The sequence below is a fragment of the Geotrypetes seraphini genome, chromosome 3, assembly GCF_902459505.1.
Source record: "Geotrypetes seraphini chromosome 3, aGeoSer1.1, whole genome shotgun sequence".
Lineage (NCBI taxonomy): Eukaryota > Metazoa > Chordata > Amphibia > Gymnophiona > Dermophiidae > Geotrypetes > Geotrypetes seraphini.
The window spans coordinates 267,355,148-267,370,275 of NC_047086.1; the positions used below are offsets into that span (position 1 = coordinate 267,355,148).

The window sequence follows — 15,128 nt, forward strand, 5'->3', positions numbered from 1 at the left end:
TTGAGACTTTTGCAGTAAAACTAGATTTGGACACACTCCAGGGATTCAAGACAAAGTTAGACAAGTTCCTGCTGAACAAGGATGTACGCTGGTAGAGCTAGTCTCAGTTAGGGTGCTGGTCTTTGACCAGAGGGCCGCCACATGAGTGGACTGCTGGACAGGATGGACCACTGGTCTGACCCAGCAGCGGCAATTCTTATGTTCTTATGTTGTATATTTTAGGTTAGAACAACTAATCATTTCTAATACTGGAATATCTTCTATACATTTTCCTGATGTAGGATATGGTAAGTAAATTCTGTGTGTTCATTTATACTTGTGTGTTCATAGCTGTCTTCCGATATTACAGTTTTATTTTCCCCCTTAGGATGCAAAAGTGCAATGTTTCCTTCCTTGAGAAGTCTTGCAGTGAACAACAATAAAATAGCAGACGTGAGTAGATTGTAAGGTTTATTTGAAAGACCATTTTGTTGTTTTAATGCTATTTTATTGAACAAATATTTAATATGAAAAATAATTCAACATAAAAATTGAGGCAGGGTATGTCCTATTTTGTGGCTTGCTACTCCTAACTTGCCAAGATTGCTTGGGTCAGCTATTTTAACTGTTTTTATGGAGGCATAATTTTGTTCCCTAAACTGAATTTAGACTGGAAGATTGATAATGGAGCAAATTTAAAGTAGTAGAGAATTCTGGTTTGATTTTTAACTCTGAGTCAGAGATTGCTATAGTGGTAAAAGATGTTGAGACAGACCAAGGTCCATTGAGCTGGGTATCTGGTCTCCAGCATTAGCTAAATCGGTTTACAAGTATCGGGTGAATCCCAAAAGGTAGATGTTTGTCTTGTAACTTATTTTCAAGGATAAGCAATGACTTTCTCAAGTCTACCTGTCTAACAGATTTTTATGGTTAGAACAGTGGGCTAAAAACCAGAGGCCCACTGTGGCTTCTTTTGATCTTAGGCAAGTCATCTACCTAGCACAAAATGTGAATGTAAAATCTCTGTGGATAGTAACATATATACACACTTTGAATTACAACTGAAAAGTGGAGTGAGCTAAATCTAAAATCCCTTCCCCTACTAGGAACTTGTCCAATCCTCTTTTAAACTTTGCCCAAGATTTAGATCGGTTAATATAAAAAATTTTCTAGGCATTTGGCTGGTTAAGAGCCAGTAATTAGCAGTTCCTCATAGCTGGTTTAAGTGCTGAACGTAACTGGCTTTTACAAACCTGGAAATTTAATGCTGGAGCATGGACAAAGCCCAGCATTGAATTTCTAGACACACCATCAGTAGCAGTTAGCAAAACACTGAACGTCACCAACTGAATATCAAGGGTAGTTGGATATAAGATGTACAGCTGTAATTCTGTTACATATACACAGGAGTCTGTACTTTAGCTGTTGATTCCTACTGCCTGCGAAACTGCAGAAGGGTATTACTTTAAGATCTTGAACCCTTCTCCTTCTGCAATGGAGAGCAGCTCCCTATTCAGTTTTTCCTTCTGAATCAAACTTAGAAGGTGTGTTCTGATCTGCTCTGCTTTATTTTATTTTATTATTTTAGGGCATTTTTGCCATCATTTTTCATCCTTTCTGCATGATTTGGGTGCTCAGAGGTCCCCTTCTTGGGCTTACTCTGCAGGGGAAAGGACACAATCCCACATGGATAGACTGCTGTTCCCAGGCCAATCTCATGGAGCCTGTGGAGTCAGCCTGCTTGATGTTCCTTCTGGAGCTTGGGTTCCATTCCCCTAGGATCTTGTTTGCCTGCTGATTTAATCAGAGGCTTGAGCACAGGCTGTGGGGCCAACAATCAACCAGAATTCATTGATAGACTTCTAATTCCTTACAGTCCCCTTAAATTGCTTCATTCCACATCACAGAATCTCCTTGTGGTACCATCATTAAAATTAATCAATACGCTGAGATCCAACAATTTCGCTGTCACTGTACCCTCTCTCTGGAATTCGCTGCCTAATCATTTACAAATCGAATCCATACTAAAGCAATTTAAAGCAAAATTAAAAACATTCTTGTTCCAAGATGCTTTTGGATAACAACTGTCCTTTTAAGGACTACACTTCCCCCTCCCCATTCGCTATTTCCCCACTTGCGATTTCATATAATCGCAATTATTTTTGGGGGGAGGGAAAAAACCCCCATATTTTTGCCTTCCCCCGGCATCCCGGCCTTACCTGGTGGTCTAGTGGGCTTTTGGGGCAGGAGCGATCTTCCTACGCTTCTGCCCCGTGCAGATCGCCAATAGGAAATGGCTGCCGTGAGCTCTCTAGACACTACGACGGGAACTCCCTACAGCCATTTCCTATTGGCGATCTACACGGGGTAGGAGTGTAGGAAAATTGCTCCTGCCCCGAAAGCCTGCTAGACCACCAAGTAAGGCAGGGATGCCGGAGGGAGGTGGGGGTGGGTCAGAGCTGGATATTCGCGGTATTTCCCTATTCGCGGTCCAGCTCTGCCCCCGCGAATAATGAGGGAAATGTGTAAAACCTGTTTTATAGTCTTTTACCCTTATCTATTGTTTTTCCCTTAATTGTGCTCTTTTTCGTTAAGATTGTAGTTCTCGCCCTTCTTCCCTAATTGTTTGTAGTTAGTATATATGTTTGTATGTGTTTACTAACCTAACCTGGTTCTGTTTAGTAATTTAATTTTAATTTGTTTTTAAGATACTTTGATTAAGCGGTATAAAATTTTTTTTAATAAACTTGAAGTGACATGTGGATTTCCGAGGGTAGGAGTCCATGGTCAGGTTCACTTGATTGGCCAGCAGCCTGAAGATCTCCATTGGAGAACTTGTAATGACTATGTGAGGCAGAAATCCTATCCCTGCAGGCAGACTGCTGAAAGCTGACAGGCACCAGAAGTAACAGTGAGTACTCCCATTATTCCCTATGGGGAAAATCAGGGGTGGGAGGTCTGAAAAAGGTTTCAGGTTTATTAAAAATTTGATATACCGCCTTATTAAAAATTCAAAGTGTTTTTACATAATATAAAAACAGAGTATAATAAAAATGTATATTAAAAACAAATTACAAACAATGCTACAGACAATCAAACGCACTGACAAACATAAACTTACCGATACAAGATGGAGAAGGGCAGAAATACAATTTGTATGAAGTGAAAGAGAGGGGAAGAGGATCAAGACAAAAGGAAGGGGAACAAAATATAAAAAGTCTAGAATTATGTAAAATAAGCTTAAATGATTAAAAGATGGCTAGTAACAGATTTCCATTACCGTCCTTAAAAGGACTATTATACACCACATGCGTCTTTAAAAAGAAAAGCCTTCAAGTTACTTTTAAATTTATCAAGGGATGTAATTTCTCTTATATAATTTGGTGCTGAATTCCAGATGGTAGGGGCCATGACAGAAAAAATTCTAGTGCGCATAGTGTTAATGTATCTTAAAGAGGGGATGGATAGCAAGTTTTGATTAGATGAATGCAATGTACGATGGGGGGGGGGGGGTATGAGGGATTAATAGCCTGTTAATGAAATCAGGTTGGCCAGAAGTTTTGGTCTTGTAAGTTAGCAACATTATTTTATAGGAAATTCGATGATTTATAGGAAGCCAGTGAGCATTGATTAAAAGAGGTGTGACATGATCGAATTTACCTGCTTTTGAAATAATTTTAATGGCAGTGTTTTGAATAATTTGGAGTATCGTGAAACAGAAGTGACAAGGTTGATATAATTAGAATACAAAGATCTTAACCGTAATACCTCAGCCCCACCACTCCACCGCTATGTAAAATCTCTAAAGCAGGAAGATATTGTGGTGCTTCATCATTGGTAATTCGGTATAAATCGCCGTAAGTGTATTCATATAGAAATATTTTATGTTTTTGTTGTGTTTTTTTCAATAAATAAGCTATAAAAGTGTATAGGTGTATATACTTAGCTTCTACACACAGCCGAACCTGGGAGCCTGACCCGACATGTTTCGCACAATACGTGCTGTTTCAAGGGTCTCCCTATACAAAAGTAAAAGTACAATGCTTAGGGCAGTTACAATGAGACTTTTCCCACCATATAACCACCACCCATGACGGCCCTTATCTTATTCCACTACCACTATAAATGCTTTACACTATAAATGCTATTCCACTATAAATGCTTTACATGCATTTATTCGTAAAATGCAGTTGAAAGTCTTTTTCCAAAAACAAAATGAGAACTATATTCCTCCTGAGTTGGAGATCACTCACCCAACTGCTACTGCATTAACCGAAGAAGAACAGGGGTTTGATAAAACAATAGAGATTTGCAGGGTTAAATCCAACTGGGTCCCCCCTGGGTCTATTGACCCCTTAATTTTAACGTTTCGGGAATTAGTTAGCAAAGCGTTATATTCTTTACAAACACAATGGGTGAACAAGGGCCCATATAACATCTCTAGATCCCAACATCAAGGGCTGCAGCAACTGCTAGGTGAACAACATACTATCATAATTAAGGCTGATAAGGGGGGTGCCACAGTTCTACTTAATAGACAGGATTATGAGGATGAAGCCCACCGACAGCTAGCCAACACGCAAGCTTATTGTAAATTGGTTGGGGACCCTACTGATGTTCTAGGGGGGAAGATATTAGAATTTCTTAACACACATTTGGAAGGGGGCATGATTACCCATAGGGAATATAGGTACCTGTATGAAAAATATCCTTCCATCCCTAGAATTTCCTTCGTACCTAAAATACATAAAACATTGAGTAATCCACCGGGGCGCCCTATTGTAAACACCCGAGGGTCCATTTTGGAACCTCTCTCTAAGGTCATTGATTATTTTCTGAGGAATGAGGTCCCTAAGATACGATCTTACATTAGGGACTCTTCAGATTTCCTCAGGAAATTAGCTATGAATGATATCACTATGGAGGGAAAATTGATGGTGACCCTGGACGTCATCTCTCTCTATACTCAGATCCCCCAGTCAGAGGCATTGGATGTTATTTTAGAAACTCTGCAGCACCGTACCCCCCCTCAACGAATTTCAACCAGCTTCCTCATGCAATTGGCCAAATGGGTTATTCAGCACAACTATTTTCAATATCAACAGGAATTTTATCAACAGATCCAAGGGGTGGCCATGGGCGCCACTTTGGCTCCCTCTGTGGCAGCCCTTTTTATGGCTAAATTTGAGGTGGTTATATGGTGGGAAAAGTCTCATTGTAACTGCCCTAAGCATTGTACTTTTACTTTTGTATAGGGAGACCCTTGAAACAGCACGTATTGTGCGAAACATGTCGGGTCAGGCTCCCAGGTTCGGCTGTGTGTAGAAGCTAAGTATATACACCTATACACTTTTATAGCTTATTTATTGAAAAAAACACAACAAAAACATAAAATATTTCTATATGAATACACTTACGGCGATTTATACCGAATTACCAATGATGAAGCACCACAATATCTTCCTGCTTTAGAGATTTTACATAGCGGTGGAGTGGTGGGGCTGAGGTATTACGGTTAAGATCTTTGTATTCTAATTATATCAACCTTGTCACTTCTGTTTCACGATACTGTATTTTGAGAGGGTTGATAATATACTTTTGATATACACTGGTATTTGGACTAAAGCTTATTTTGAATAATTTGGAGACATTTTATTTCTTTCTTAGTGATTCCTTTGTATAGTGCATTACCGTATTTTCGCGGATATAACGCGCGCGTTATACGTGATTTTACGTACCGCGCATACCCCTCGCGCGTTATATGCCTGAGCGCGGTATACAAAAGTTTTTAAACATAGTTCCCACCCCGCCCGACGCCCGATTCACCCCCCCAGCAGGACCGCTCGCACCCCCACCCCGAACGACCGCTCGCACGCGCTCCCACCCGCACCCGCATCCACGATCGGAGCAAGAGGGAGCCCAAGCCCTCTTGCCCGGCCGACTCCCCGACGTCCGATACATCCCCCCCCCCGGCAGGACCACTCGTACCCTCACCCCGAAGGACCGCCGACTCCCCAACAATATCGGGCCAGGAGGGAGCCCAAACCCTCCTGGCCACGGCGACCCCCTAACCCCACCCCGCACTACATTACGGGCAGGAGGGATCCCAGGCCCTCCTGCCCTCGACGCAAACCCCCCTCCCTCCAACGACCGCCCCCCCCCCAAGAACCTCCGCCCGTCCCCCAGCCGACCCGCGACCCCCCTGGCCGACCCCCACGACACCCCCACCCGCCTTCCCCGTACCTTTGTGTAGTCGGGCCAGAAGGGAGCCCAAACCCTCCTGGCCACGGCGACCCCCTAACCCCACCCCGCACTACATTACGGGCAGGAGGGATCCCAGGCCCTCCTGCCCTCGACGCAAACCCCCCTCCCCCCCAGCCGACCCGCGACCCCCCTGGCCGACCCCCACGACCCCCCCCACCCCCCTTCCCCGTACCTTTGGAAGTTGGCCGGACAGACGGGAGCCAAACCCGCCTGTCCGGCAGGCAGCCAACGAAGGAATGAGGCCGGATTGGCCCATCCGTCCTAAAGCTCCGCCTACTGGTGGGGCCTAAGGCGCGTGGGCCAATCAGAATAGGCCCTGGAGCCTTAGGTCCCACCTGGGGGCGCGGCCTGAGGCACATGGGCCAAACCCGACCATGTGTCTCAGGCCGCGCCCCCAGGTGGGACCTAAGGCTCCAGGGCCTATTCTGATTGGCCCACGCGCCTTAGGCCCCACCAGTAGGCGGAGCTTTAGGACGGATGGGCCAATCCGGCCTCATTCCTTCGTTGGCTGCCTGCCGGACAGGCGGGTTTGGCTCCCGTCTGTCCGGCCAACTTCCAAAGGTACGGGGAAGGGGGGTGGGGGGGGTCGTGGGGGTCGGCCAGGGGGGTCGCGGGTCGGCTGGGGGGGAGGGGGGTTTGCGTCGAGGGCAGGAGGGCCTGGGATCCCTCCTGCCCGTAATGTAGTGCGGGGTGGGGTTAGGGGGTCGCCGTGGCCAGGAGGGTTTGGGCTCCCTTCTGGCCCAACTACACAAAGGTACGGGGAAGGCGGGTGGGGGTGTCGTGGGGGTCGGCCAGGGGGGTCGCGGGTCGGCTGGGGGACGGGCGGAGGTTCTTGGGGGGGGGCGGTCGTTGGGGGGAGGGGGTTTGCGTCGAGGGCAGGAGGGCCTGGGATCCCTCCTGCCCGTAATGTAGTGCGGGGTGGGGTTAGGGGGTCGCCGTGGCCAGGAGGGTTTGGGCTCCCTCCTGGCCCGATATTGTTGGGGAGTCGGCGGTCCTTCGGGGTGAGGGTGCGAGTGGTCCTGCCGGGGGGGGGGGGGTTGTATCGGACGTCGGGGGGGGCATCAGGCTTTCAGGATGGGGACAGACCTTCAAGGGGGGACAGGACTTCAAGGGAGGACAGTGCACGGAAGTCAGGGGGGGTGAACGGAGAGTCGGGACAGCGCACGGAAAGTCAGGGCGGGCGAAAGGAGAGTCGGGCAGCATGCGCGTTATATGCCTGAGCGCGGTATAGAAAAGTTTTTGTACATATCATCGTGATTTCTGCGCGCTATACCCCTGTGCGCGTTTTACAATGGTGCGCGTTATATCCGCGAAAATACGGTACTGTAATCCAAACTTGAAATAGTGAGCGAATGAATAAGAATATTTAATGATGATTGATCTAATAGGATGGCAAGAGATCTAATCATTCGAAGACAGTAAAAACATTTCTTAACTACTGAGCTTATTTGTTCATGGAAAGAAAGTTTTCTGTCAAACTGAGGAGTTTAATGGAAGTGACTATATGAACAGCGACTGATTTTATTGTTATGGAACAGGGAAGGGTAAGACCTTCCTTGACTGGGAAAATCGTAACTTTGGTTTTGTTGATATTGAGAGCTAGCATATTAGTGCTTAACCAATGGCTGATTTGTTCTAGTTTCAAATTAATAGATGAGATATCTGCAGGGTTGTCCATATCGACAGGGTGTAGGCGAAGACAGAGAACCCAATGGATTGCCCTAATGTAATAAGAGGAGTGAGGAAGATATTAAACAGCTTAGGGGAACCTTGTGGGATCCCATAGTCGTTAGAGAAAGTGTTAGAGGTAGAACCATTGAACTGGATTTTCAAAGAACAATCTTTAAAATATGATTTAAACCAGTCTAACACTTGATCAGAGATCCCTATGTCGTAAAGCCTATGGATTAACAGTTGATCTATAGTATTGAAGGCTGATAAGTAGAACTGATTTATGATGGTCTAATTGATAAATGATGTTAGTGGTTTACCCTATCAAGGATAATTCAGTTGAATGGTGTTTACGGAAACCTGTCTGATTAGGGTGAAATCATATTGAAGGGTTTCTGGGGTTGGAATTGGGTTCCCCTACCCCCAAAACACCAAAATTGCTATATTTTGTTTTTTAGTTCAGCTTCATCAGGCCATTTTTTGGTGTGAATTTTCTGGTGGCAACCATTTTGGAATTTCAGTTATATTTAAAGAAAATGCTTTTTTTCTGCCTCAAAACCCCTCGTTTTGCCTGTGGATCTTCTGCAATAGAGTCCCCAGGTCAATTTACCTCCAATCCATGCATTTTCTTCATGGATTTGTAGGCTGAGGAGCAGCTGAGTTCCGCAGGGCACGGGAGGGAGGAAAGGGAGGCACTTCGGGCTCATTCTATCTTCAGTCCTCCAGGGGGTTGGACTCCCAGAAGACCCAAAATGCCCAGCCTGTGGGAAAGGAAGTCTGTCCAGAGGCCACACACAATGTGCTTGTTAAAAATAAGTGTGTTGAGATGGAGGAGTTGCTCCCTTTCATTGCAGGGATCCAGCTGTTTGGGGCTGTTTCTCCCCAATGGGCCTTTCTGCTTCACAACATGCCCGCTCCTACGTCAGTGACCCTTCAGAGTGCAACTGGAAGGACTGGATTTCCCTGTCCATGCTTTTTCTATCTCAAGCCTCTGCTGTATTTTTGGATGAGACAGGCGGTCAGAAGATACAGTGATTATCCCTCAGTGTGCCATCTTTTTAAGTCAGCTTCAGTTTTGCATCTCATTTCTGACTCCCTCTATGCGTTGCAGCTCATTTCTCAGCTGCCTTCCACCTCCCAGTGTTCAGTTATGAGCAACACTAATCAGCAGATGCCCTTCTTTCTTGCTCATCCAGATATCTCCTCCCTGGTCTCTGACCAAAGGGAGTCATTTGAAGGCTCTCTGTAGGTGGCCAAAGCTATATCCAACTTTATTCTATGGTTCTGGACTCCTAACACCTGTTTTTGCAGCTGAAAGGGGACTCCACATTAGTGCCAGTAGCCAAACACCTAGTGCAGGTGAAGTGATGCTGAAGGACACAGCATCATAAAGTGGACGTTGTCCTTCAAAGCACAGTTTGAAACAATGGCTTTGTGTTTTGTTTTGTTTTTAAAATAATTTTTATTAAGCGTTTTTGTTTATAAATACATACAACACAATAACAGCAAACATGAGGACCATAGCAGACCCATTAAGGTCTTCCATGTTATTCCTTCACGAAGACCTACAGAAACCAACCCCCCTCCCTTCCCACACACACACTCTAGTGTCAAAAGTTCAAAAGCAAACTTCTGGCTCTATGGGACAAGCCCTCTCAGACAGGAGCCCATATTCTCCTAAATTTCCTCCACGGACCAGGACCACCCCTCTAGACATCCAGATATTCACATTTTAACAAAGTGAATAGTTCATATCTCCACAAAGTAAGGGTGGGCGCCTTAGCTTGATATCACAACAAAATAATACATTTTCGGGCCAGTAAGGAGGCTTTTTGCAGTAACAAGTTACCCCCTCTAGATAAGCCCAAATGAACCACCTGAGAAAAGAGCAGAACACCCGCCCCCCCAAGGGAATCTGCTTACATAGTACAGACTGCAGGTACAGAGCTACAAAAGACCAAAATGTTTGAAGGCGGTCACAGGACCAAAACATGTGAAGCAAGCCGGCAGGGGTGGACTGGCACTTAGGACACCGAGCATGAGAGGCATATCCAGAAGCCGATAAAGATGTTTCATTAGTTCCTATAACATGTTCAGAAGGGGAGAGATCCTGGTTCCACACAGCTGCCACCACCTCAGAGTCCCAAGGTGTAGTGAAGCTGCCCAAACTGACTTGCTGAAAAGATAAATTGATCCAAGTTTGGCGCCACAGAGTCAAGGTCTCGCTCACCACATCCACCCTGTCTCTCAGTCAAAGTAGCAGCATCTAAAGATTGGAGATAATGAAACACCTGGTGGTAGAAAAGCCAATCTCTAGCCTCCAAGAAACCCTCCGCCTGCAGGTCCGGAAAAGAACGAGGCACTCCCTCCACTAACACCACATCTTGCACATTGCAGAGGCCTCGAGCACTCCATCTCTGCAAGTAAAGTTTAAAAGCATCAGGACCAGATCTCTATTACCCCACGGGGCAACAGAACCGTGGAGGTAAACAGCAGATGCATGCGCTTTCACAACCATTGCCAACATTGTCTCATGGATCTCAGCAAAGGATGATTCCTAGTGGGAAAAATCTGATGAGGGCGCTTAGCATGAAAATAATACATCAGATGCATGGGGGCCATCAACTGTTGCTCAAGAATGACAGATGTGTAAAACCGAATGTTCTTGATCTAGTTCACCAGGTGCCGAAGTAGGATCCGGAAGCGCCAGTTCACCCCGCCCCACAGGTAGAGATAATTGAGCAAGAGTCATTTTTCTATTATTCCAAAGAAATTTGCGTAATACAGTGTGATACATGTTTATATCCTTATTAGTCAGATACAATGGAAAAGTCGGCATCACGTAAACCCCCTTTGGGAACAAAACCATTTTGTAGAGTGCAATTCTACCCGTTAAGGAGAAAGGAAAGCGAGACCAAAGACCCAAAATATCCCTGGACCTGCCCAGTAACGCAGTGAAATTTTCCCTCTAGGCCCGAGATAAATTGCTGGTTATATATACCCCCAAATATTTAAGTTTGTGTGCCATCTTTCACAGAGGGAAGGGGATTGTTCAATCCGCATAAGCATAGCCACCAATAGCCAAGGCTTCCGATTTTTCCAAGTTTAATTCCAAACCAGACACCCTCCCCTGATCACCAACCAACTGCAGCGCCATCTAAAGAGACTGACCGGGTTCGGTCAACAGGAGCAAAATATCCGCAAATGCCAGACAACGCACCTTCTCCTGCCCCACGGACAACCCAGAAACCAATCTGTTCTCTCGAATCCGCCTCAGTAAAGGCTCTAGGGATAAAATAAACAAAGGGGAAAGAGGACAACCCTGACGGGTGCCACACTCCACCGGAAAATAACCAGAAACCAGACCATTAACCAAAACCGCCGAGCTAGGAAGGTGATACAAAAGACGGACCATGGTCAGAAAAGAACCCCCCAACTCGTAGCTCTCAAGCACCGCGAACAAATACTCCCAATCCACACAGTCAAACGCTTTGCTAGCATCAAGACTAATCAGTATGCCCAGGAGGGAGTGAGTAGCACTATAACCCAAAGCCGCCATTACCTTCCTGAGATTCCAAACCGCCTGTCTACCCTGAACAAACCCCACTTGGTCCACATGAATCAAATCAGGCAGAAAAACCAACTAAACGATTAGCCAAAATTTTAGCCAAGAGTTTAAGCTCAAAATTAATCAATAAAATGGGACGTTAAGAATCCACAGAAGCCAGTTTTTTTTTTTTTTATCAGGCTTGGGAATCAACACAATATGTGATCGATTAACATAGGCAGGGAAGGCCCCTAAAGACGCCACCCGAGCAAAGTAAGCCTCCAAGGAACTAACGATGTGATCCTGTAAAAATTTTTTTTTTTTTGTTTTTCAATTTTTATTAGAATTTTATAATAAAAACAATAACAATATAATCACCTCAAGAACACCACTGTAGAATATTACAACCATTCGATATAGCCTACAGAGTAATTAGTGCACAATTATACCCCAATCCCACAACCCATCATATAATACCATATAATAAAAGAAAATAAAAGAAAAAGAAAACAAGAAAAGCATCAACATAATACTCACTATGCGGAAGTCCCATTGTTGTTTCTGCAAAAAGACCCCCAAACAACCACCCTACCCCTTCCCCCCTAACCCCCCCTCCCCCACTCTACAGAAAGATAGGATCAAATACAATGAAAAATGTTGTCCCAAGTCCGCTTCTGATTGTCATAATAACCATAATGCTTATCAGCTAAGCATTCCATCTGAGCAAGTTTTCGTAATTTTTCCAACCATTCATCTTCTGGTGGAGCAACTAACTTCTTCCAATACTGCGCTATCAAACATTTGGCTGCTGCCAACCCCATTCGGACCAATTTTGTCTTCCAAGGAGCTTCTCTAACATTATGTAACCCGAGCAAACACACCTGGGGTACAAGTTGTATCGGATCCTGAATCCACCCTGTCAAAGAGCGAGTAACTAGCACCCAAAATTTCTGAATCACCCCACACTCCCACCAAATATGCAAAAAGGAGCCAAGTCCCCTACCACATCTCCAACAAGAATTAGGAACCAAAGGGTACATAAGATGTAACCGTTCAGGTGTGTAATACCAGCGTGTTAAGATTTTATATGCATTTTCTTGAACTAAAATACAATGAGATGCCCTCTGGACCTCTGCACAAATACGGGACCAATCATCCGCAGAAAACTGGAGACGAAGATCCCGTTCCCAATGTAGTTTGAAAGGAAGGGAAATCACCTCCCTACCCCTCAAATATTTATAGAGAATGGAAATCGGTCTCGGCACTCTACCCAATAACACCCATAGATTTTCCAAATGTTCAGATCCCTGAGGATTCCCCTTATCCCAACCAACCGAAATCATAAAATGCCTCAACTGCATATAAGCAAAGAATTCACCCCCCAATCCCGGTTTTTTAGCCACTAATCCCGCGAAAGTAGGCAAAAAGCCCCCAATAAGTACATCCCGAAATATAATAATACCCTGAGATTCCCACCTCCGAAAAGCTCCCTTTTCCATTCCTGCAAGAAACCGCGGTTCCCCCGCCAGTGGAGCAAGAGTAGAAACCCCTCTATTTCCCCTCTCCTTTTGACACAGAGATCCCCAAACTCGTATTAAATAGCAAAAAAATGGATTCCTTTGTCCCTGTAAGCGCTCTGAAACCGACAAAGAGGTCCACAACCAAGTATTCAGGGCACAATGAGGAACATAACTTTGCTCAATTTGAACTCCCGGCTTAAATACCGCTATCTTCCAATCAAGTAGAAAGCGAAGTTGTGCCGCTTCATAGTACCAATACAAATTTGGCAATGCCCTACCCCCGTCTTCCCGAGCAGACCAAAGCACCTGTTGACTCAACCGGGGGTGCTTCCCCTGCCAAATAAAAAAACGAATGTCCTTCTGCAATACCTGCAATAGTCGTTTAGGTACTTCAATGGGAAGCGTTTGAAATAAAAACAATAAGCGTGGTAAGATATTCATTTTGATAACCGCAATACGTCCCCACCAGGATAACCATAACCCCTTCCAAGTCTGCATATCCATCCGCACTAAGCGTATTATTCTAGAATAATTAAGGTCATAAAGACGCGATAAATCAGTAGGGAGCAAAATACCTAAATAACGAATATGATCCCCAGCTCGCCGTACTGGGAAATTATCAACCAACCACTGTGCTTCCCTCTCCTCCAAAGAGATATTCAAAAACTCGGACTTGTCCATGTTAATCGTAAAGCCAGACACACCTCTGAATTTCCCAAACACCTCTAGAAGCTCAGGGAAGGATATCTCCGGATCCTTTACGTATAACAGAATATCATCTGCAAATAGCGCTAATTTATGTTCCCTCCCCCCCAAATGAATTCCCTTAATTGTCCCCAAATCCCGAATATAACAAGCCAAGGGTTCTAAATACAAAGCAAAAAGTAAAGGGGATAGTGGACAACCCTGTCTAGTCCCTCTGGAGATATTAAAGAAGTCTGTATAAAACCCATTAATATTAATACCAGTTCTGGGCCCCAAATAGAAATTCCGTATCCACCTCTCAAACATTCCCCCTATACCCATCTGTTCCATAACTGCCCACAAAAATTCCCAACTCACTTGATCAAATGCCTTTTCAGCATCAATAGATAATAGCACCATTTTACTATGATATTGCTGGGCCTCCCATATCAAATGTAATGTTCGACGAATGTTATCTCCCACTTGACGCTTTTGGATAAATCCAGCCTGATCAACATGGACAAGTCCCGGTAGCACTCTTCCCAATCTCAATGCCAACACTTTTGCCAATATTTTAGCATCTACATTTAATAATGAGATGGGACGATATGCTCCACATTGCTCTGAGTCCTTTCCTGGTTTCAGCAAGACCGTTATCCCTGCCTCTCGCATAGAATTAGGTAGAGAACCCCCATCTCGCACCCCATTACCAACCCTTACCAACAAGGAAATAATCTGTTCTCTAAAAGTTTTATAGAACACATTCGGCAGCCCATCCAACCCCGGAGATTTGCCTCCTTTTAAACCCCTAATGACCCCTGCCACTTCCCCTTCCGTTATTGGAATGTCCAACCCTTCCTGGTCCAAAACAGAAAGCTTAGGCAACGGAACTATATTCAAGAAATCCGTGATCTCAGAGTCAGTATGCAATGCTTTCCCACTATACAACCCTGAGAAAAAAGTAACAAATTGTTTTTGAATATCGTTATCAGTCCTATATCTGTTCCCATCTTTACCACGAATACACTGTATGGTAATGGATACCCTACGAGCTCGGAGATAACGGGCTAGCATAGCACTAGACTGATTTCCATTCTCAAACAAGGCCTGTTTCAATTGTGTTTTCCTAAATGCTAAATCCTCAAGTTGGAGTTGATGTAATTCCAACCGTGCTTTACTTAATTCTGCATATACCCTGGGTCGGGGATCAGACTTATGTTGTTTTTCTAATTCCATCAGTCTTTCACGGAGGCCCAAAGAGCGCCTAGCTCTATCCCGCTTTTTACGGGCTCCCCATTTTACAAAAATACCCCTGATAACTGCTTTCAGTGTATCCCAAAGAATTCCATCTCCCACTTCCCCATTATCATTTATGTGTAGAAAGTCCACTACTGAATCCCTTACTTCTTGTAATATAATAGGGTCCCCTAAAAGAGATTCATTTAGTCGCCAAAATCGTCTAC

At 44.7% G+C, this 15,128-nt stretch overlaps 1 protein-coding gene across 6 annotated transcripts in view; it reads left to right on the plus strand.

The window, feature by feature from the left end:
* TBCE (tubulin folding cofactor E) overlaps positions 1 to 15,128 on the plus strand; it is a 434,765-nt gene that overhangs the window by 287,810 nt on the left and 131,827 nt on the right. For all 6 annotated transcript variants that reach the window (XM_033936232.1, XM_033936235.1, XM_033936237.1 and 3 more), the window contains 2 exons: positions 223 to 287; positions 368 to 432. In XM_033936232.1, coding sequence (XP_033792123.1) covers positions 223 to 287; positions 368 to 432 — 130 coding nt within the window. The remainder of the gene's footprint in view (positions 1 to 222; positions 288 to 367; positions 433 to 15,128) is intronic.